Source organism: Tupaia chinensis, unplaced genomic scaffold (assembly GCF_000334495.1).
Source record: "Tupaia chinensis unplaced genomic scaffold, TupChi_1.0 Scaffold000263_1, whole genome shotgun sequence".
NCBI classification, from domain to species: domain Eukaryota; kingdom Metazoa; phylum Chordata; class Mammalia; order Scandentia; family Tupaiidae; genus Tupaia; species Tupaia belangeri.
The window spans coordinates 269068-292791 of NW_006159743.1; the positions used below are offsets into that span (position 1 = coordinate 269068).

At 35.5% G+C, this 23724-nt stretch overlaps 1 protein-coding gene across 1 annotated transcript in view; it reads left to right on the top strand.

Annotated features, from left to right (window-relative positions):
- The window catches only part of COL24A1 (collagen type XXIV alpha 1 chain), a 322594-nt gene that overhangs the window by 92759 nt on the left and 206111 nt on the right, over nt 1-23724 (top strand). Inside the window, exons 14-18 of the mRNA XM_006149476.1 lie at nt 3066-3119; nt 3213-3257; nt 3504-3557; nt 3973-4026; nt 8329-8382. Coding sequence (XP_006149538.1) covers nt 3066-3119; nt 3213-3257; nt 3504-3557; nt 3973-4026; nt 8329-8382 — 261 coding nt within the window. The remainder of the gene's footprint in view (nt 1-3065; nt 3120-3212; nt 3258-3503; nt 3558-3972; nt 4027-8328; nt 8383-23724) is intronic.

Sequence of the window (23724 nt, forward strand, 5' to 3'; positions counted from 1 at the left end):
GGCATGGTGGTTAAGGCGCTGGACACTCCCACATGGCTGACCACAGTTCGAGTCCTGGACCTGGTGGCTTGCTTTCTCACTTTCTCCTCTCACTCTCTGTCTCTCTGTGGTCAAATTAAAATAAATGAATGAATAAATAAAATTAAAATAATAAAAAAAATAATTTTTGCCTTAGGGCATGTGTGTTCTCCAGGGAGAAAGAGACAATGGGGGATGACCACACCATAATCCCTTCTCCTCCATTCTCCTCCTGGGATCTTGGGCATGCAAACGCATGTACCGAGGATGATTTTCAAGCCACTGGATTCAGGACTCAAACCACGGTTGGCCATGTGGGAATCCAGCAGCACCACTGCTATGCCATCTGCTGGCCCCAAGACCCATATTCTTAATATGGCCCAGGACATCAAGCCTGGTTTGGTTCTCATCTGCATCTTTTTTTCTTTTCTTCCTGTCTTTTTTTCTTTATGGTTTAATAAAGTTTTTAATTTTCCAAATGTACAGTTGGTTGTGCCTGTTCATGTATCTTCACCTGCAGCTGGCGCATTTTCACCCTTGATATTTCTAGTGTAAATTACTCATGCTCTGTGCTTTGAAACTAATTTGTTAGGTCCTTTACTAAGGAGCTCCTGAAGTGCTACCCTAACGTTTTTGGCAACAACAATCTGATAGCATCAAAGAAAAATAAGCAATGTCATACATTGTGATTACTGCTGTAAAAGCCACTGTGAAAGGAGCAATTTACGTCATGTCAGAGTCAGATTAGGCTTCACAAAGGAGATTTTTTTAAAAGCTGTGTCTTAAAGATTGAGTATTAAGTGGGATGAAGAGGAAAAGGAAAAAGGGCATTTTAGGCTGTATTGAAGTGAATACAGAATGCTGTATTGAAATGCACGGAAGATGGGGGAAATGAATAGAAAAGTGGCGGCATTGTAGCAGAATAGAGGGAAGTGAGATTCTGAAAGTAATTGACAAAGATTATGAAAAATCTTTGTATATCATAGAGAACAGTTTGTCTCTGTGTCCAGAGCTGCATTCTCTGCTTTCTCTCTTGGGTATTTCTTTCAAGCAGGTGTAGTTTCTGACAAGAGATGCTACTGCTTTATCTGAATTATTTTTTCTAGGTAGTTGGTTGTTACTGCTGTTTGCTTTCTTCATTTCACTCGTGACAGTGATTGTCACCTGTAAATATAGTGGATATGATTGGAAACCCCAAAGTGGAACTCACAGTTTTTTTCCACAATATACTCATAATGAACTTTTGTTAATTAGACAGAGGCTGCTGTTTTTAATATGAAGAGTGTACTTTTTGTGGCTCTATTTCTTTGACTTACATTAACTCAAAAATTCTTTATTAATTAGAGCTGTGGGGAAGGAGGGAGGCCCTTCTGCCCTGGTGCTATATCCCAGACACCTTAAATTAAACTCCCATGCATAAAAGTATCATTTCTGTTACACGGGATAGGGATAGGGAATGCTGACAAACCTTCAGATTACTGGTGTGAAACTGAAGACTGCTCTTAGGTTATCGTAGATTGCTTTCAGAAGGCTATAGCTTTTTACGACTAGGCTTTTCTACACAGATTGTGTCATGCCATAAAATGATTGGTGTTTCTTGGAAGTTGTTATATCATACCATTTATTTTCACTCTATACTTCTCTATTTTACTAAGTCATTTATAACCTATATATTTTTAATATCTCTTAGTACTTGCTATTCTGTTGTTTTTCTTTTAGAGTCACTAAAAAGCAACATAGGATTTTGGGCATAAAAAGTACAATAATCTGAAAATGAGAGATTAAGCATAGTAAATATATTTTTTAATATATTTAATTTTTTTAAACAAAAAGTTAAGAATATTATATTGTCTATGGAAAGAACAACAGGACACATAGGAATTTTGTTTATTTGTGAGATATTCTTTCCATATTTACATGAATTATTTCTGCATTATTTCCAGAGATGTTTATTGAACTTTATGAACCTATAAGTTTTAAAGCCATGACCTTGAACAAGCTAACCACTATAATCATAAGAATAACTGTTAACTATTCGAAATGACAAGGAATGATATATTAATATTGCATATCTATTCAGTTGGAAAGTATTACCCTTTGCCACTATAACCCCATGTATTTCAGGATTAAACATATCAGAAGTTATCTTATAGTTTACATATTTAAGACTTACCCAACAATAAAGATGTCATATTTTCCATTCTGAAATTTGTATTGTATAAATATAGATTACTGAAAATGTCATTTGGGGAGGTAGAGCTCTAGAAATAGCCATTTAAAATTTTTACTTTTTGGGTTAATATCTTTAATATTAATTCCAAATTTTATTTTATTTTATTTATTTGGGTTTGTTTTTTTTAAAGTCTCTTGATTGTAAGTGATGGTAGTTCTGTTTTTGAGGAATTAGAATATTAAATTCAGAATCACATCTTTTTCATCTTTGTTTCTTCAACACTGCCATGGTGTTTGATACATATTATGTTCAAAAAGTATTAAATTATAAATTAAGGAGTTAATCCCAAGAGAGAAAAGCCTTTAGTTCACTACTAAGTTTATTTCTGAAACTGTTTTTTCATTCTGCAAATTTCAAATCATAAATCAAAGCATTGGAAAGTTTGGCACATAGTAACTGCTCAATAAATATTTGCTGAATAAACAGATGAAATAAAAATCTAAGAAAATTAAATGAAATATTTATTGGATATTTCCCAGGAGCATGGCACTATAATATTTCTTCAAAATGTTACCTAGTTGGAGAAATATTACAAGATCAATGTCGTGGACATTAAGTAAAATCAGAGTTCAAAGAATGGAAGGCTCTTGTGGTTAGTTCAGTATAAGAAAGCTTCAGAAAATAGGATGGGCATAGCTAAAGTTTCAAAAATTTATTTAATTTTTAAATGAGAAGAGGCCATTGAAGAGCAGGGCATGGGTTGGAACTCAGTGCGATGAATTATTCTGGGTTCATTAATTCATTAATTTCACCATATTCTCTTCTTAATCCTCGTGAATGTTTAATGATGTCTTTCTTCCTTCCTGCTTTTCAGGGTAATGTGGGCCCTGTGGGACCAAGTGGACCTTCTGGAGTTCCTGGCCCAATGGTACAGTTTTATTTTCATAATACCTATTTCTCTTTAATTTTTCTATGACATCACAAAATATCACTTTGCTTTTGTTTTTGTTTTTGTTTTCAGGGCCTTCCAGGGAATAAGGGGCTACCTGGAAACAAAGGTGATAAGGTGATTTAAATATTAACATTATCATAGAGATATTTCTTATCACATTTGTCTTTTCCTTTCTTTCAAGTCAACATAATTTATAAAATACTGTTTTATTTATGGAACCTAATTTGTACTATCAGTTATATTTTTCTCAGAAAAAGGAAAAATAGGAAAATTATTCCTCTATAACTAATGTTTTCTTTCTTATAATACTGTCATGTTTATGATGCATAAGTGTGTTTTTTATGATATTGTGTTCTCTAGGGTGAACAAGGCATTGCAGGAGAGGCAGGAGAACCAGGGTATCCAGGAGACAAGGTAACCTTTATGCCATTAATTTTATGCAGATATGAAGGAGTATCTATATGAAATAAATGAATGCTTATTATTTTAATCATTTTTTTAGGATATAGTATCAATGTGGTACTAAATTTTTGTTTGAGACAATATTTCTTAAAAATTATTTTATTTAATTTTATAATTATAATTTTTTTATTTGACCGGAGGGAGACAAAAAGAGAAGGAAAATGAGAAAGCAAGTTGTGTGGTCCAGGACTTGAACCATGATTGGCCGTCTGGGTGTCCAGTACCTTAACCACCATGCCACCTACAGGCCCTGAGACTATTTTTAAAGAATATTCCATGATTTTTTTTAATAGTTTGTAACTAGAGGTATCTCTGCCTTTTGTGGTAATAATAGTTTTCTCCTCCCTCTACTGTTCTCTCTTTTTAGGGTGCTGTTGGTTTGCCAGGACTACCAGGGATGAGAGGAAAGCCAGGACCTTCAGTAGGTTTGAACTTCTGTTTTTTTATTTCTGATTAACAAAGTGCTTGCCATGGCATGAGTTTTGATACTTGTTGATGTTAACAGAATATAAGAAGTAGGATATAAGCCCACCAATCTTGCATTTTCTTTCTTCAGTTTTAGAATATAGTTAATCCCTCAAGTATTCAGCTCATGTTACATGGACTATTAGACCTCTCGCAGCCCCCTATCCCATGGCAAAGCCAACTTTTTCTGAGTCTTAAATATCTTGGTTATGTTATTCTTCAAATGATCTATTATACACAGTATTTAAATTTAACAATGAATTTATATGCTGGAATATATAAATCATTTTTAATAATATTTTAATTTTTGCAAATATTGGTTTCATTAAGGAAACATTCTAAAGATAAGAGAGTACATCACATTATCTTGTGGCCCTAATATTCAAATATTTTTCATTTGTCTAATCCATGGGCATCAATTAGTTAAAAGAAAGTAATACTTTACTTTGTAGTTAATAAATATCCCAACATGTTATAAAGCCAAAATCATTTAATAAATAAAATCATTTAAATAAAATGATTAAAACGTGATTAAAATATTTCTCTGAATATTAAAAATCATAATAATTATTTTAGCTAAAATATGTTGAATGTTAACAAAGTGCTAGGCAGCATTCTAAGGACTATACTTCTAATTTAATCCTTACAACAATCCTATGAATTTGGTACTAGTATTTTTATTTTATTAATTAAGGACATTGAGACACAGAGAAGCACAGAGTAGTTTTTTAATGTGCTTTTTATATTAATCATTTAAAAAAATTATATTAGGGCACATGCATACATGTGAGGGAAAAAGAGAGAAACACCTTCCATAGGACTTGTTCATGCTGTGATCCTCTTCCTTCAGTTTTCCAGCTCACCACAATTCTAGGCAAGCCTGCACACACCTCCTAGACTGGGGACTCAAACTGCAGTTGGCCTATGGCTTCCAGCTCTACAATGCTACCTGCTCTGCAAAGAAGGTCAGGCTAGATACAGAGTGTTAAATAATTTTCCCAGGGTCTCATAGTTAGTAGGTGGTGACCCTGGATTTATCAAAGTTATTCCAGTCAGCCATTATACCCAGACTTGTGCTCTGAAGTTGTATTTCAGAAACTCCAAAGTGCATAAATGGTAGAACACATTATCTAAGCCCAGTACTAATTTTTTGAATGAATTATTTCTTTAGTTTTATTTATTCATTCATTTATATTAATTTGATCAGAGAGAGACAGAGAGAGAGAGAAAGAGGGAAAGTGAGAAAGCAAGCCTCCAGGTCTAGGACTCGAACTATGGTCAGCCATGTTGGAGTGTCCAGTGCCTTTACCACCATGCCACCTGCTGGCCCCCAAGACCAGTTAATTAATAAATGATAATATATTTTCTTATGCTTTAAAATGAATTTTTTGAGAAAGCTAGAGTAAAATATCACACTTACATAAGACAAACCATCTTAATGTTCCTTACTCTTTGATTTGTTTTATGTTAGTAACATGTTTATGGGTGTAAAAAAACACTGGTCTGAGAGAGAGACCTGGATTCTAGTCTCAGCTATTACACTTGACGTGCTAGCCTCTGTGATAGGCCAGGCAGTGGTGCAGTGGTAATACAGCTGAATCTACATGGGCCTGGGTTTGGTTTCTGGAACCTTCTTGAGCATGCTAGGCTCGTGTGCATATGCCTGAACTTGGCTGGCTGAGACAAGGGATCTTGGATCCTGGAGTAGAGACATTGTGGGGGATACCTCTTTCTCTGGCTCATGTAAATAAATAAATAAACTTTAAAATAACCTAATAAAATGAAAATCAGAGTATATCACACTTAAGGTTTCTTATAGCTCTATGACTCTATAAGGTTTCTTATAGCTATGAAATATAGCTTATATTTCTCTCTTAGTAATTGTGCTTACCAGTATTTTTATAGTTTACACTACAGAAAAGGCAGAGACACATTGTCTTAAAATCCTTAATACTTTTTCCCCCTGAAAGAAATCACAGGAAATATTAATGAGTTTCTTTCAGAACAGGGAGCAAGATATAGTGAGAATGAGATTTTTACTTTTTTATACTTTTTTCTACTATTCTGATATGTAGTTTTTAAAATGTCCACAGAGATTACTTTGATAGTGTGATAATTGATCATTTCTTTTTTGTTTTATCTAAACTTTGAAAAATATATACTTTGAATATGGGACTAATGAACTAATACTAGGCTTGGTCTTTGGTGTGTTTCTTTATTATTCATTTGTGTTTTAATTTTTTAAAAAATTGTAAATGTTTACCTGGAAACTTACCCTAGTTATGAAAGGAGACACCTATTTGATGAAAAGTTGCCTATACAGAATCAGTTATCACATTAAGAAATAAACTCCCACACTCAATTATACAAGTTAGTGCCTTCCTAAAGCATTCGTTTGCTGTCATGGAAAGAATGTCAAAGTCATAGGCTGTCTTTCCTATTTTATATATTCTGCTTTTGGTTTGCTGCCATCTAAGATGTTAATTTACTTATATTGTTTCCAAATGTATCTGAGTTAAAACATGAAAAAATTCAAGCTGTAAGAATGTCCTGATCTGGAAGGTTTTCACACTCTGTAATTGGGAAGCTTTTGCTTTACAAGTATTTTTAAAAATAGAGAAAACTGCCATTCAGAAGTTGTTAAGAAACACATTTTCCTTAAAACAACAACAACAAAAAAAACAAAGACACTTATTATGTCAATTCTGTTTTTTGACTAGAATTTTCTGTCATTGACAGAGTGAGACTTAATATTTTTCAGTTCTTTAAAAGTTACTTAATTCAGTTTTTATAAAGGAAAATTGACATTCAGAGAAAACATGCAGTTAAGGTTTTCAAATTAGGAATTCTGAAGAATGAATAAAATTATTCTATAATTTATGTTTTTAAGTATCTGGTTTTCAATCAACTTTTTTTAAAACGAAGTCCTAGGGTATGCCATTTTTTCCCCTTGCTCCCTGTACATTTTTCTTGGTTGAATTGTACCACTAGAGGGCCCCAGTGAGAGCCCTAGCTCTTTCATAAGAAAGGTACTTGTCATTTTAAGAACTTTAGACTCCATTATATATTGCTTCTGATGGATCACATTTTTTGTTTTTGTTTATTTAGAAAAGAGAACTTAAATGAGTCTTTGCATAATATTTCATGATCTATCTCTAGATTTGATTGTTGTAGTTTCATTATTTCCTGTCTTATGTCAAGATACCTCTAAACTAAGAAGGAATTCAGTACACATGGGAAACTACATTTGCTCTTGAAAAATGGGTAATTCCATATAGTATCTCACAATTTTATGTCATCTAATACCTATTTAAATTCAATTTGAAACTAATATATAAACTTAATATGACATAAATAATGAATTTAATAGTTTTCTTAATGAAAACAAGGGTATTTCAGAATACTGATCTTCCCTTTTCTATTCATATATTTTCATCTCTTGAGAGTATTACCAGCCCGCTCTAGGTTCAGACTTAATATCCACGTCTCTCTCCTCTCACCTGCTGGCCAGCCCTGATTTCTGATCTTTAATCTGAATATTAGAAACTAACTCCAGAAATGTTGAAACTGAATCTTCAAAAATTCATTTAAAGAATCTGTCCTTTAAATTGAGTGTTAAAAATTCTAGGAATCAGCCAGGAGAGGAGCAAAGGGAAGGATTAATGATTGTAAAATTGGTTACCATTTAATAAGTGCTTTCTGTGTGCCGGGCATTATGTTTAGCACTTTATAGTGCTAATCCTCACAATGATCATGAAAATGTTAGTACTGTCACCATAATTTTTATTTTATTGATGAGAAAACTAAAGTTGAGAGATTAAGCAACAAGGATTTGAATACAGGTGAGTCTTAATTTTACTAAGTCAGGTTCCTTACAGTATCAAAGGGGAGAGGAATTTTCAGAGTTAGTCGTCGAACTGTGGTTATTTATAAAAGCAATTCTTCATCTAAAGCTCTTTACCTTGCTGAGTCAAGCTTTATTGTTTTATCTCCGGGAAACACACATATGATTGATTTTTATTTGTGCATTTAACTCATTGATATGTTTATATTTCTAACACTTGTGAGTAAATATATATTTTATCTGAAAACATTATATTTAAATAACTTTTATAGTAATGGTTACAAATTCAGTCTCTGGCAAGTCATTATAACTTTGACATAATATGCTGAGTGCTGTTTGCTTATCATAAGCCTGTTTGCTCCTTTAATGTTATTAATTTAATGTTTATTCTTTGATCCCTTGTCCCCATTTTAGGGCCAACCAGGTGACCCAGGACTCCAAGGACCATCTGGCCCTCCAGGACCAGAGGTAAAATATTAGTAGAAAGATAATAAATTTGAAACAAAGTAGTGGAAATTAAAGTGGGTTGGTAAAAAATGGTTTTATATGGTAGGCTTAAGAAAAATTATCTTTAAAGTTTATGCAATGGTGATCCTAAAAAAATATGACAGGGTATTAGCCACATTCTCAAAATGATTTGATCACAGCTGATTTATTTGTTCTGCTAATAACACATGCTCAGGGCTTGAAATTAAATTTTAGGACATAAACTCCACTGAATTGTTAATGCAGAATGCCTCCAATTCTTTATATGTTCACATACCATTTGGATTTCATATTCTAGAGCAAACACAATTAAGTCTATAGTACACATATCTCTTTGTTTATGTATTCTTGTTTTTGTTTTAAGAGATTTTTGCCATAGGGCACATGTGCTTGACAGAGACAGTGAGAGAGGAAGTGAGAAATCACCCCTGAAGGGGAGTCGCCATGCCACAAAACCTTCTCCTCCATTCTTCTCCTGAGATCTTGGGTATATATGCACACAAGCCTCTGGGGCTGGGACTTGAACCATGATCAGCCATGTACAAGTCAAGTGATGTATTTGCTATGCCAGCTGTTTCCCCCTGTTTATGTATTCTGTAAGACTTTGGATTAATGCTTGATACTGAACAACTTTCTTTACTGAAAGTCTCCATAGAAAATAGCTTTTGAGATGAAATTCCTGGGTGGTTATAAATCATGTTAGGAGTTACAGATACACTACAAGGAGATAGAGCTTCCTAAGCTCATTCTAGTTTCAGAAGCACAGATGCATGCAAATGCATATAGATGCAGCAGTAAAGCTAAGAAATGAATTTGGCTTCAAATAAATCAGACAAGGCAATGAAATCCCCATATGATAAAGTTTATCCCCCTAGATAAAGTTTCTGGGAATATTGCTTACTGATACTTTCGCCCTTTCTTTGTAAACTATATGATCTGCTTTTTTACTCCACAACTGTTTTTCAGAGTTGGCTGGTATCTTTAGCAAATGCCTACTCTTTCTTATTGTCTAATTTAAAAAGACATTAGATATTGATAGTTAAAAATATATAAAACTACTTTGCCCCTGATTTTATTGAAAGAGAGGTAATAGGAAGTATAACATAGGTGTATATTGATGTCATCATTTTGAAAAGAATAAATTATTTTGACTAAAGCTTTAGATTAATGTAAGTTTAATTTCTTTATATGAGTACACTTTTATTTTAATCCTTTATAATTAAAACATTCTTTGAATGATTAGTATTTACCTGTCTTTTCACACTGAAGATACAGAATCTGTGTTAACTTTCATTATCTTTTTTTTTTGGAGAGGGGAGAGGTTTTTGCTATAGGGCACTTGCACGCTTGACAGAGACAGTGAGAGAGGAAGTGAGAAATCACCCCTGAAGGGGAGTCGCCATGCCACAAAACCTTCTCCTCCATTCTTCTCCTGAGATCTTGGGTATGTATGCACACAAGCCTCTGGGGCTGGGACTTGAACCATGATCAGCCATGTACAAGTCAAGTGATGTATTTGCTATGCCAGCTGTTTCCCCCTGTTTATGTATTCTGTAAGACTTTGGATTAATGCTTGATACTGAACAACTTTCTTTACTGAAAGTCTCCATAGAAAATAGCTTTTGAGATGAAATTCCTGGGTGGTTATAAATCATGTTAGGAGTTACAGATACACTACAAGGAGATAGAGCTTCCTAAGCTCATTCTAGTTTCAGAAGCACAGATGCATGCAAATGCATATAGATGCAGCAGTAAAGCTAAGAAATGAATTTGGCTTCAAATAAATCAGACAAGGCAATGAAATCCCCATATGATAAAGTTTATCCCCCTAGATAAAGTTTCTGGGAATATTGCTTACTGATACTTTCGCCCTTTCTTTGTAAACTATATGATCTGCTTTTTTACTCCACAACTGTTTTTCAGAGTTGGCTGGTATCTTTAGCAAATGCCTACTCTTTCTTATTGTCTAATTTAAAAAGACATTAGATATTGATAGTTAAAAATATATAAAACTACTTTGCCCCTGATTTTATTGAAAGAGAGGTAATAGGAAGTATAACATAGGTGTATATTGATGTCATCATTTTGAAAAGAATAAATTATTTTGACTAAAGCTTTAGATTAATGTAAGTTTAATTTCTTTATATGAGTACACTTTTATTTTAATCCTTTATAATTAAAACATTCTTTGAATGATTAGTATTTACCTGTCTTTTCACACTGAAGATACAGAATCTGTGTTAACTTTCATTATCTTTTTTTTTTGGAGAGGGGAGAGGTTTTTGCTATAGGGCACTTGCACTTGCCAGAAAGACAGAGAGAGAGACAGAAAGACAGACAGACAGAAAGCGAGAAATCACTCCCCAGGGGGGGATGGCCATGCCACAATCCCTTCTCCTCCATTCTCTTCTCAGGATCTTGGGCATGCACACACATGTGCCCGGTGCCTGTTTAGGCCACCGGACCCAGGACTCGAACCACAGATGACTACATGGGAGTCCAGCGACATAGCCATTACGCCAACTGCTGGTCCCAACTTTCATTATCTTTAATGATTATTATGAATGTAAATTGTGCTCTTTTCCTGCAGTTACAGATAATCAATGCCCTAGGAAGGGCTATGTTTTTCTCCTTGCTATCTATATAGTTTGGGATCATTTTCTTCTTCTCGTAAATATTGGTTAAAGGAAGCATGAATCATATTATACTTACTAGTTGGTCTTCCAAAAATGTTCCTTTTTTCTCTATTTCCTTTGGAATTTTTATAATTTTTTTATCAACATTCAAAACATTGTCTCATTCTGTCTCATTGTATTTGATTTCCATGTTACTAATACAAGCTCCTGAGCCCTGTCTGAATGTACTAAATTTTCCTCTTCACTTGCTTTAACTATTATCATAGAGCTAAAAATGAAACCTATACTCTTCCAAAAATTAGCACAAGATTGTTTTGGGAAATGGGGCCTAATTTTCAAAGATCATACCTTCTTGATCCTAAAAAAATATATGTAGGCAATGACATATGAAGGAAAATTTTTATCCCAATCTTTCTCAACAATAGGCTTTTAATAGCATTGTGGTCCAAAAATTTAAAATAGTATATTTAATAGTAAACCAAGTTTGCAGTCATTCACTTGCACATGGATGAATTTACTCAGGAAAAAGTTGTATGTGTTTGTACTAAATTAGAGTTCATCCCATAGGCATTGACCAAAGATTTCTAAGCAAGGAAACAGAATTGATGAGGCTTTTGTTTAGACATATTTCTGATAGCAGGGGAAAGGAAGAAGAGAAAGACAGAGAAGTGACCAGAAGGCTAACTAAAAGCTGTTTAGAAGGATGGTTCAGGGGAGGGGGGAGAGTAATGATGAGATCCTAGGACAATAGAAAGGAAAAGATGTCTTCAGGAGAAAGTTAGGAAGTGTGCAATAATTCACACCAGTTGAACTTTTCAGCTCAGTTCATTCCAGCTGTATGAGGAATGAAAAATTATTTTAATATTTCTTGCTTGAACAGTTGGATAGAATGTGTAACACCATTCTAAAATAGAGAATAAAAGAGGAGCAGAAAAAGGTGTTTAGAAATAAGGTTTGATTTTGAATCTCCTAATGCTGAAATGCCTGTGGGACACACAGAAAATTAGTCCAAAAGTATATAAACACTGTGGGCCTGAAGCTCAGAAGAAAAGGGTGTACTAGAGATACATATTAATGTAGTCATCCAGATAGAGGCATCGGATAGAGCAATTTTAATAAATGAAATCATTTAGGGAATGTTTATGAAACATAGTTTGAAAATACTATGCATAAAACTCACCAGAAGAAGGCTACATTATTTGTCTACAGTGCAAATAACTTTTAAGTTGTTAATAAAAGAGCAGTAAAATAACTTTTGGTAACTAAAAAATATAGTCCTAAGCAGCTCATGGACTAGAGAGGAAAAAAATCAAAATGGGAAGCAGAAAAAATTTAGAAATGAATAAGAACAAATCACTCTAAAACTTGAGTGTTGCAACAAAAGTAGTAATTAGAGGAAAGTTTATAGACAAATTCATTTCTTTCAAAAGAAAGGAAATTTTCAAAGGAAGAGATATGCAACATGTAAGTATAGAAATTTGTTTCAAGAGAAGAAAGAATTTGAAAGAAGTCCAGTAGCATAGGCTCTGTTTTCTCTTTAAGTGAGAGACTGAAGTGTCAGATGGTGATGTAGTGGTAACACAACTGGATTCATATGGGAGGGTCTATAGGTGTATCCAGGGACCTCCCGATAAGGTGGATGCGTGCACACCATGCCATGATCCAGGCTGGCTGAGGCTCTGGTAGATTGCAGTGTGACTTTGTTAGGGGCACCTCTCACTCTCTCTCTCTGTCTCTTATGGAATAAATAGTAAACTATAAAAAATAACTACAAGATTAAGTCTCAAGAGTTAGAGGAATGTGCAGAAGGAAGGAATTTGAGGAATTCTATGAAAAGTAAATAGGATTGTGAGTAGGGACTATAAAATAATTTCTGAGTTGTATTATGGTTTTGTTTTGTTTTGTTTTTTAAGAGAGACTTTTGGTATAGTGTACGTGTGCTCACTGGAAAGACACAGAGAGGCAGAAAGTGAGAAATCACTCTCCAGGGGAATGGCCATATTGCAGTCCCTTCTCCTCCGTTCTCCTCTTGGGATCTTGGGTACATATTCACACAAGCTCGGTACGAGTTTAAACCACCGGGTCTGGGACTCGAATTGCACTAGACTACGTGGAAGTACAGCAATGCAACCATTACACCATCTCTTGGTCCTCCAAGGTTAAATTTTTTTTTTAACCTTTTCATGATAGAAAGCATCTGTGTGTTTGAGAGAAAGAGAAGTACCACATGAGGTCTCATCATACCACAGTTCCTTTTCTCCCTCTCTCCAGTTTGTCAGGATCTTGTTTTCAGGCTGACCTGGAATCCAAACCCACAGATAGCCATGTGGCTTACAGCATTGCAGTTCATTTTACCGTGCCATAAGATTGGGCCAAAGCTGAAATTTAAAAGGCTTTGGCCTAAAATATAGCCACAAAGTTATGTACGTTTTACTGGAAGTACACTGCAAATGTGAATCTGAGCTTTCTACTGGCCAAAACAATGAAATACGATCAGTTGTTTGCATTTCCTCTTCCTTGAATAAAAATATTTTACTTGCTCAAAAGAAGGGTAACAATTCATGGTATTAAGGCTGTGTGATTTCCAATTTGCAGTGTAGATTTATGTCAATGTCAAAGTATAATTTAGTAAAACGTAGTTCTATTAGGGGCCAAAATGATGAGATCTAGGTATGTGCTTCTGTATTAGTTTTTGTTCATTATTGGGTGCTGGAAGGTTTATGTTAATATCTGAAAAGTACAGTATTGGGGGTTAATATCTTTAGAATGACAATTGAGGGGTTAATCTACATATTCTGAGCAAATTACTTAAACTCTCTGGGCCTTTTTCAGCTGTAAAATGGAAATATTAATAGTACCAACCTCATAAAATTATTGTATCCCATATATTAATGCATGTAAAACACTTTAGTATCTGGTTAATAGGAAGTATCAATATATGTTAACAGGTTCCACCACTGCTACCATAATTGTAGGTAAAAGGAACTGTCTAGACCCAAGCAGAAAAATCCTAGATTATTCCAGTTCAGAACAATGCCAATGAGCAGAGCAAATGAATAGGAAGTCGGTATATACAGTGAAGCTGTAAAAGCGGATGGAGAGCATATTGTGTAGGCCCTTACAGAAGGTGACGAGGAGCTTGGGTTATGTTCTGAATATAACACAAAGTCATCAGTGATTTTAAGTGGCAAATTAAATGTTAACTAGGAAAATGATCTAATCCAATTTACGCTTTCAAAAGGTTATCATGGCTGCTGTATAGACAAGAGATAATGGGGAGAGAACCAGCAGTTAGCGTAATGGCTATGTTGCTGGACTCCCACGTAGTCGACCGCGGTTCACATCCCGGACCCGGTGGCTTAAAACTCACGCCGGGCGCGTGTGCGTGCGTGCCCAAGATCCCGAGAGGAGAATGGAGGAGAAGGGATTGCGGCGTGACCATCCCCCCTGGGGGGTGATTTCTCGCTTTCTGTCTCTATGTCTCTCTCTGTCTGTCTGGCGAGCGCACGCACCCTACAGTGAAAATCTCTCCAAAAAAAAAAAAAAAGAGGGATAATGGGAGGAAAAGCTGCTGAAAGCAGGGATATGATTTGAAGAGATTATTTTTAGTCATATGGGCACAACTTGATGCTATTTTCAGCACTAGAGTTGTAGGAGTAGAGAAAGAACTTGCTTAGGCAAATAGTAATTTTAGCTTTTCATAATAAAACAAAATAACCTTGCCAGTTGTGGAAGAGTGACTTTAACCTTGATTTGGCATCAACGTCACTTGTAGAACTTGAAAGAATGAAAGGAGAGGAAAGAAAGAGAGGAAAGGAAAGAAAAAGACAAAAGAGCAGAACAGAACCAGATGCCCTGGGCCAATCCGGAAGTGCTGAATCAGAGTCATTAGGGTATGTTCCATGGGTGGCTGTCAGCAACAATGAAGAATCAGATTTTATCTGTTCTTTATGGCAACAGAACCTGTATTCAGTGGAACAAGAGTGTTTTCAAATCAGTAAGATTTAACTCTGCAAAAGTTAGAACAATTGCCAGCTCTCTGCCTGGAAATTATTTTCTGAGTCTGTGGTGTAGCAACATTGGAAAATTGATACTACCACTTCAGTGTAGCATGGCACAGAGATGACTTTAAAGTACTAGAAGATAGCCACTAATAAGCTTTGTTATGGGAACTTTTCCAGTTAACTTTTAATTTGCACAGTAGCTGGAACAGGGAAGGAGAGGAATAGGGTGGTTGTGACCCCAAAGCAAGAAGAGTATGTGGAAAAGTCTGAGATAAGTGTGCAAGAAAGCAAGAAACTAATAACATACTCTGAGGGAAAAAAGTTAATCCAAGTTAGCCCACTGAATTATTAATATATTTTGCAACATTTAATTGTGTTCAAATATTTTGCAATTACATATTAATTGTTATTGTGTTTCTACTGAGAATTAAATTAAATATTATAGACTAACATTGGGGCCAAACCATCCTTAGTGGCTGCCACCATTACCACGTTTGGATAAGATATGGTAGTAGTTAGGCTGAGCTTACTCATTGAACTGCAAGATGCAAGAAAATGATTCATACTTTTTTTTCTTTAAAACCACGTAAGGAAACTCATGTTGCAATCGTGCTTATTCTAAGCCAACAATAATTGTTTGAACTATATATTTTTAGATAATGTCAGTCTTCCAAAAAAGTTGGAGAAATTGTTCTAAAACGTAAAACTGTACAAGAAAAAGAAATACTCGGATAAATATACTATCTTCCTTACCTCTCTGCCCTGCCCCATTCCCCTATTCTCTCTCTCTCTCTCTCTCTCTCTCTCTCTGTGTGTGTGTGTGTGTGTGTGTGTGTGTGTGTTGAAGGGAAGTACAGCTTTATTTCAGTGTGCAAAGTGAGAGCAGGCAGCTCATTCTCCTATGCTTATTCTTATCCCCTATTCTCACCTATCCCGAGGTACCTAATTTCATTGGTTTCTGGTTTATCCATATGTGTGCTGTGTATTTTTGTGTGTTTAAAGAGCAGATATAAGCATATTTTCTTATTTATACTTTTTGTCACATAAAAAGTTACATATTTGAGGCAGTTTTAAAATTTTCAGGTGGGCTTTTGGTTCAGTTTCATTGCAATGTGATGAGACTGTTGTTAATACTTTATAGAACTTACTGATTTTTTTTTTAAACCCAATGTATGGTCATTTTTTGTAAATATCCAGAGCACATTTAATAAAAATGTATATTCTTATTATCAGGTGTAAAGTTTGATATACAGCCATTGACTTCTTCATTATGTTGTTTAGGTCTGCTATATTTTTGGTTTACTTGATCTTTCTATTCATAGGATGGATTATATCCTCTGTCAATCAGTTGCTCTTGGAGGTAGAACTGGTACTTCTCGGTCCTCCACTGAACTTTATGCTAAATGTATTTAATATTTAAATACATATTTTAAAGGGTTTAGAAAACTAAAGGTGACAAAAAATAGGTATTTTCAAGATTTCTGCAATGCCCAAGATTCATGGTCGCCAGGCAAGTAGGGAGCACGAGACTGCAGAGGGTCTGGCCTGCTCTTACAGCACCATTCTGTGTTTAGTTGATGATTTATTCAAACCCACCTCCAAACCTGCTATTAGCTCCCTTATTGCTTTAATGCAACCAGTACACCATTCATAACTGTCAAGGACCAATTCATCGGAACTGGGACTTTTTAGGACTCCAAACTTGTCAAAATGTCTTTTCTGTTGTCAGCATACCTAAGATTATAAACACTATTGTTTCGGTCTTCCACAATTTTGTAAATACTCCCCTTTTTGTAAATACTTCACATCTACCCAATTTTTAAACTAACCTATCCAAGGAAACATACTCAAATCATAAGTAATCATGGTATTTTAGAGATTTGTTTGCTTGTGGTTGATAGTGATGCCCCCTGAATGTCTCTCAGCTAATCATGGGTAAATAATATTGGCTTTTATAAAATAAAAATAAACCATAGCATGCACAACTTGACAAGTATAAGCAACCAAGTGACTGAAATATGAATGAGATCTAAACAAGGTGGCAGAGACATAACTACATACTTTAGTCTGACAGTTATGGTTCTCTTATGTTTAAAAAAACATAAAAAATTTTCAGTAATGAATAGATTTATAGAGCATAACACTTCAGGAAAAAAAGATTTTATAAGAATGCATATTGAGTAATCCAATTTATATAAAGTCAAAAATAAGCAAAATAACTAGGAAATAATTAACCAAAAATTTGGGTTAGTGATTATCTAGGGGAAGTGGTGGGAGGCGTTGAAAACAAGATTCAAAGAGCATATAAAGGACTCTCTAAATTCAGTTCTTGGTAAAGCATGTCTACCTTATAGTAGACTGCTGTTTGAGCGCATCTGAATTTATCAGTTGGCAGCTCTAACAGAACCTAGGACATAAAAGAAGTTACAGGTGTGCAGTCACTTCATGTCCCATAATCAAGTATCTCCCTTACCAGATCCAGTAAGTAACACCAAGAGCTAATTCTAAAAGCTCTTATTACACTCGTGAACAGAATGTATAGTGCTCAATGACAGAGATAAACTTTGAGAAATGTGTCATTACATGAGTTGGTCATCGTGCACATATCATAAACTACACTTATATAAACCTAGGTAGTATAGCTTACTCTAAACCTAGGCTATATGGTATATCTTATAGAATCACTATCAAATAAGCAGCCCATGTTTGACCAAAATGTCATTATGCGGAACATTTATGTATTTCCTGCTGCAGATAGAATGACCTTTCTCCAGACTCCGGGAGGCAGCACCTGATTCTGTCACTTGAGATTTCTATAACCTTCATATTGCAACTTTTCTCACACCTGACGCCTCTAATACCATGGGTTCTTCTGGATTGCATAAGTGGCAGAACTAATTGTATTAGATCCTAAGCTTACAATGCTGCCCTGTTGGCATCCTTTAGTGTCACCTAATGTATGGAGTAGGGCCATATTCGTAGGTGTGGAATGCTTTGCTCCCAGTAGCCAGAGAGGCCTGTGCTTCCTCTTCTGTGGTGGAATGTATAGGGCTTTACACTTGCCATTGCCTTAGAGGGGATATTCCTGTACAGCCTTGACCGCTGAGATCCTATCATCTTCAGAGAAGTTTCCAGCCCATGAGTCTCACCACCTGTGTCCTACCAAGTGTTTCAATGTACTGATCTCTTCTTTCGCTCATCTCATTTAATCAGCATAATGTCATAGATATAGTAGATTGTGTGGTGGTCTGTGTCATGATCTGAAGATCCAGCTCTCTTCAGACCATTTTACTATGACAGAGGCAGGAAAATTGTTAACTGACTATTGTTATCCATCTCATATGCATGCAGACTATTTTTTATTCTCATTTTTAATTATAAATGAAAAGAAGTTATTTGCCAAGTTAGTGACTGTAGACCAGGTTTGGAAGTCTTAGTAGTCTTTTCTAGCAGTGATACATCGGACATAGCAGCTGCTTTGGGCTGTGGTAGTATACAGTCACTCTCTGTAATCTATCTGATTTCTGCAGGGCCAGCCTAGCAAATTAAGCAATGTTTTAAAAGAGACCACCATCCTGACATCTTTGAGGCTTTTAATAGTGGCTCTAGACTCTGACATCCCCCATAAAATGTGATTGACGTTCATGGAGTTGTGCTTGATTGGCTAATTTCAGAATCCAAAGGTCTACCTAACTATGGAAGTATCCCTATTTTTTAAGTTCTGCTTTAAACAATCCAATTCTGACTATTTATTTTCAACAGATTTTGGAGGGATACCTATTATATATAAATACTAAAAACTTGCTGAGATGAATTAAATTAGATCCTGACTTCAAGGAGCGTATATTTCAAGAAGTCAATATTTAAGTTATATTATGTCATAGGATACACTTAACTCTATCTTTATCCTAGGCATCAGATTCGATTAGGTTTAATAAAATTAAAAAGTTAAAAATCTGGTAAATGAAGCCATTCCTTAAAAATCTAGAATTAGTTCAGTCCTCAAAGGAAATTATAAATTGGTCAAAGACTTTCATTCCCAAGGCTCCTGGTCTCTTCTTTCTAGATTCTTTCCCTCTTGAGCATGAGTTCTGTTCATCTCAGACAACCAGTGTGCTCTTCTTTCTATGTTTGCCTTTTCCAACAAAGTCTGTTTTTAAGGAAAGACTTAAATAACAAATGTATACTTTACCCTGAGCAGTAAATTAACAGCTAATGGTAATGTAGTCCCCTTTTGAGATTTAACAGTGAACAGAAACCTGAAACTAATGCAACACATCTTTAACTGTGGAATTTGGGGTGTCATTTAGTGAGTGGAGGAAAATTTGTGGGTGATTAGAAACTTTGATGCTCTTCAAATTGGTCATATCATATGAATGATCATCTACTCAGCTAACAAGGTAGGACAAGACTGGGCACCATTTTATGCTAGTGACTTCAAGTCAGGAAGCTCAGATCTTCCTAAGAGTTGGTGAGAACAAAGTACTCTGATGTTCTTGTCATAAAAGGTAAGAATTGCCATTGGCATTAAAGAGAACTGCTCATTATTAAAGACAACCTGAATCAATGTCACTTAGAATCACTTCAGAGTTTTTTTTTTTCCTTCTATTGCTAATGTTTACTTATTCTAGGCAAATTATTAAAATGCTCTAACAATGAAGAAAAGTGTGTGTTTAGTTCTTCACAGAATTGTACTAGAGGTGTCATAAAATAAAACATTACTTCCTTTAAGATATTAAGATTTTGTCTGCTTTTAATAAAAATATGTGGAAAATGTCATGCAGGAAGGTTTTCTATTTCTTTAAATGTAATAGTATCAGTTTTGAGAATTAATTCCATGCATCTTCTCAATTCTGTCAGCAGACCGTCTTCTAATGTGAAAACAAGACAGAATGTTGATTCAGCTGTTAACCCCTCTAGGCTGCAGCTATTGCCAAATATTTGAAATTTGGATTAACTTATTGGAAAATGGGGCCAGTTGTTTAACACAAAAATGAGTGAAGATTCTATCAGGTTTAATTAGGTTTGATAAAATAATAAAATCAGATAAATTAGATCATAACCATAGACAGATATGCCAGAAATGGCTAACGATTTGGTCATCCTTTCTATCTTCATTAGAGACAAAGACTGAAGTTAGTTTGGAGAGTCTTCCATACCAAGTAAAGGCAAGCTTCTAAACATACTTTTAAAACGACTGCAGTGGACTTACCTTGACTAAGTAGCTTGTGGCCAGCTATATTAATTATTAAAACTTAGTGTTGGGACCAGCAGTTGGTGTAATGGCTATGTCACTGGACTCCCATGTAGCTGACTGTGGTTCAAGCCCTGGATCTGGTGGCTTAAACTCATGCTGGGCGTGTGTGCGTGCGTGTTCAAGATCCCGAGAGGAGAATGGAGAAGGGATTGCAGCGTGGGGTGATTTCTCACTTTCTGTCTCTCTGTGTCTCTCCGTTTTTCTGGTGAGTGCAAGCGCCCTATAGCAAAAACCTCTCAAAAAAACAAACAAACAAAAAACAAACCTTAGTATTAATAGAGTCCCTTCATTTAAGGGAATTACTTTGTTATATTTGATGACATAAAGCTCGTTGAATAGTTTTGTGTTTTTAGTTGTTGCTCAAAAAGCAGTACTGAGAGAGTACATGTAATTAAATCATTGATAAAAATTTTTATTGACCTCCTGCTATGTGCAAAGCTGAGCATAGTAAAAATGGTAGGATATATTAAAAAAATACGATGCTAGCCATAATTTGGAGAAATTTAAAGTCAACTTGGAAAAAGTCGTATACATTTTTTGAATATACATACATACATACATAACACACACAAACATACTGTCAGGTGATAATAGTGAAAATATTACATAAAAATTAAATTAGTAGTTGTTATGGTTCAGCACTGTGGAGAGTGGCATGAGAAGGAAAGATTAGGGAAGGGTTCATGGAAAAGAAAAGATGGACCTTAAGTTAGATCGTTTATGAAAAGTGGCAGGAAAAGGGAAGGACATTCCAAGCTGAGTGAATCACATGAACAAACTATAGAGATCTAAATAATATGCATGGTAGATTTACAGACAGAGAATAAAACTAGTTAGCTAGTTTTAGATGTCTTTTGTTGTTGTTATTGGCTTATAGTGAAAGATAAGGTAGTGTAGTCTGTGCCAGCTCTTGGTCTGGTGGTTAAGGCAGCTGGATGGCTGACTGTGTGGTTCGAGTCTCAGACCCAGCAGTTTGACTAAATGCAAAGCATATGTACATGTGTGCCCAAAATCACAAAAGGAAACGGAGAAGGGCTTATGGTGCAACCATCCCCAATAGGAGGTGTTCTCTCTCTCTCTCTCTCTCTCTCTCTCTCTCTCTCATGTTTTTCTCTGGTGAGCACATGTGCCCTCTAGCAAATTAACAACAACAACAAAAAAGGATAGTAAAAGTATGTTGATACCAAATTGCATAATACCTTCAATTACAGGCTATGTCAGAAGCAGCATATTCAGGAATTAGGTAGTCTGGCCTACTAACACAGTTGTCATGTAGTGAAACCAAACTTCTATTGACTTGCCTGGTTTCTGTACTTAGTAGTCACAAATTTCTGTTTGCACTTAGTGTATATAGAAATGACTGGAATTGTTGTCTGAAAGAGAATGAAATTCTGCCAACCCCAGACAATTCTTAATACTGGTTGTTACAATGGAACAAACCTGAGACTGCTCACAAGATTGATAAGGGAGGGACCAGCAGTTAGCGTAATGGGTATGTTGCTGGACTCCCATGTAGTAGACCACAGTTCGAGTCCCGGACCTGATGGCTTAAACTCACGCCGGGCATGTGTGTGTGCATGCCCAAGATCCCAAGAGGAGAATGGAGGAGAAGGGATTGCAGCGTGGCCATCCTCCCTGGGGGATGATTTCTCGCTTTCTGTCTCTCTGTCACTCTGTCTTTCTGTCAAGTGCACACACCCTATAGCAAAAACCTCTCCAAAAAAAAGAAAGATCGATCGATTAGGGAGTCTTTCCACCCAGAGGAGAGTTGGCAACAACTGGGGCAACTGGCTTTGAACCATCTTCTCAGCCTATCGCTTTCTCTCCCAATTCCTCCCCTTAGCAGTCAATAAAGTTGAGCACCATTTATTTCCTGGCTGACCATACAATTTAGACAACATATTCGCTGTCAATTCCCATGAATTTTCACTCAAGTCCTATTAATTATGTTAGGAGGCCATCTCTCGCCATATCCCATTCTCATCGCCAAAACTGTTAGGATCTGAGTTTTTTATCCTATTCACCAATATATCTGACAACTGCAAGGATTCTGATAAAAGATGCAAGACTCCTGATGCAGAGGCAAAAGAGAGCTTATTACTCTCGGCAATAGCACTTTTCAGTCTGAACATTGTTGTACTGATTCATTGAGCTCCAGGTCCCATAAGATGATGAGAAGAGGGCTAAATGATATTTCCATATGCAACAGATTCATTACGTAAGAGGAATTTTGAATTTAGGGAAACAATCTTTTATAATGGGCAGCATGAAAGATAATATGAGAAAGAGGCATTTTTTAAAAATATCTAAGACAGTAAATATTCCTGTCTTTTGCTACAGAGGATAAAACCATCTCTATCTTTGTGGTACAAAATCCCTGAGAAGATAGACCAGAACAGTGGGTACCCAGGGCCTCATTTGTATAACATGCATAAACACAAGGGACCAAGGAAGAGTTTTTTCCCAGTGACATGTTTACATTAAATGTTAGAGATGTGAACAAATGCATAAGATACATTCATTTTCCTCCATGAACTCACATTACTGAAAAAAAAAAAGCCCTTAGGGAACCAGCACTTAGCGTAATGGCTATGTCGCTGGATTCCCACGTAGTCGACCACGGTTCGCGTCCCGGACCCGGTGGCATAAAACTCACGCCGGGCGCATGTGCGTGTGTGCCCAAGGTCCCAAGAGGAGAATGGAGGAGAAGGGATTGTGGCATGACCATCCCCCTGGGGGGTGATTTCTCGCTTTCTGTCTCTCTGTCTGTCTCTGTCTGTCTGGCGATCGCACGCGCCCTATAGCGAAAATCTCTCCAAAAAAAAAAAAAGCCCTTAAATACAATACTTAATGTCCTTAAGTATTAAAAAAAATGCCCTAAAATAAATATTTAATGCCCTTAAGTATAAAAAGTGCCCTGAAGTATAATAAGTATGTGAGTGAATTGATATTCTTTAATTAAGATACTTAGAAGAATTTTAAATGAGTCCAATATTGATCATATGGATATTGAAACCAAAAATTATACTTACACAGCATAATAATCAAATACTGGTTATGCTGTTATCTGCAAAACAATTCAAAGTCTCAATTTGATCAATTCTGATCTGGGGACCAGTTTGACAAATAAATTCTATTTTCTCTCTAAAGATCTTCAAATCATTATAGATTATTGTCCACCAAAAAGGAGTGATCATCTAAAACATCCAATACCAATTACTTTTTTTAACAGCTTTATTGATGCATAATTAACATACAACAAACTGCAAATACTTAAGTTGTTCAATTTAATAATACTTGACATGTATTATAAATCATGAAACTATTACCAAATTCAAGTATGTGTGTGTGTGTGTGTGTGTGTGTGTGTGTGGTTTTTGGTTTTTTTTTTTTTTTTTTTGGGGGGGTTTTTGCCATGGGGGAACTG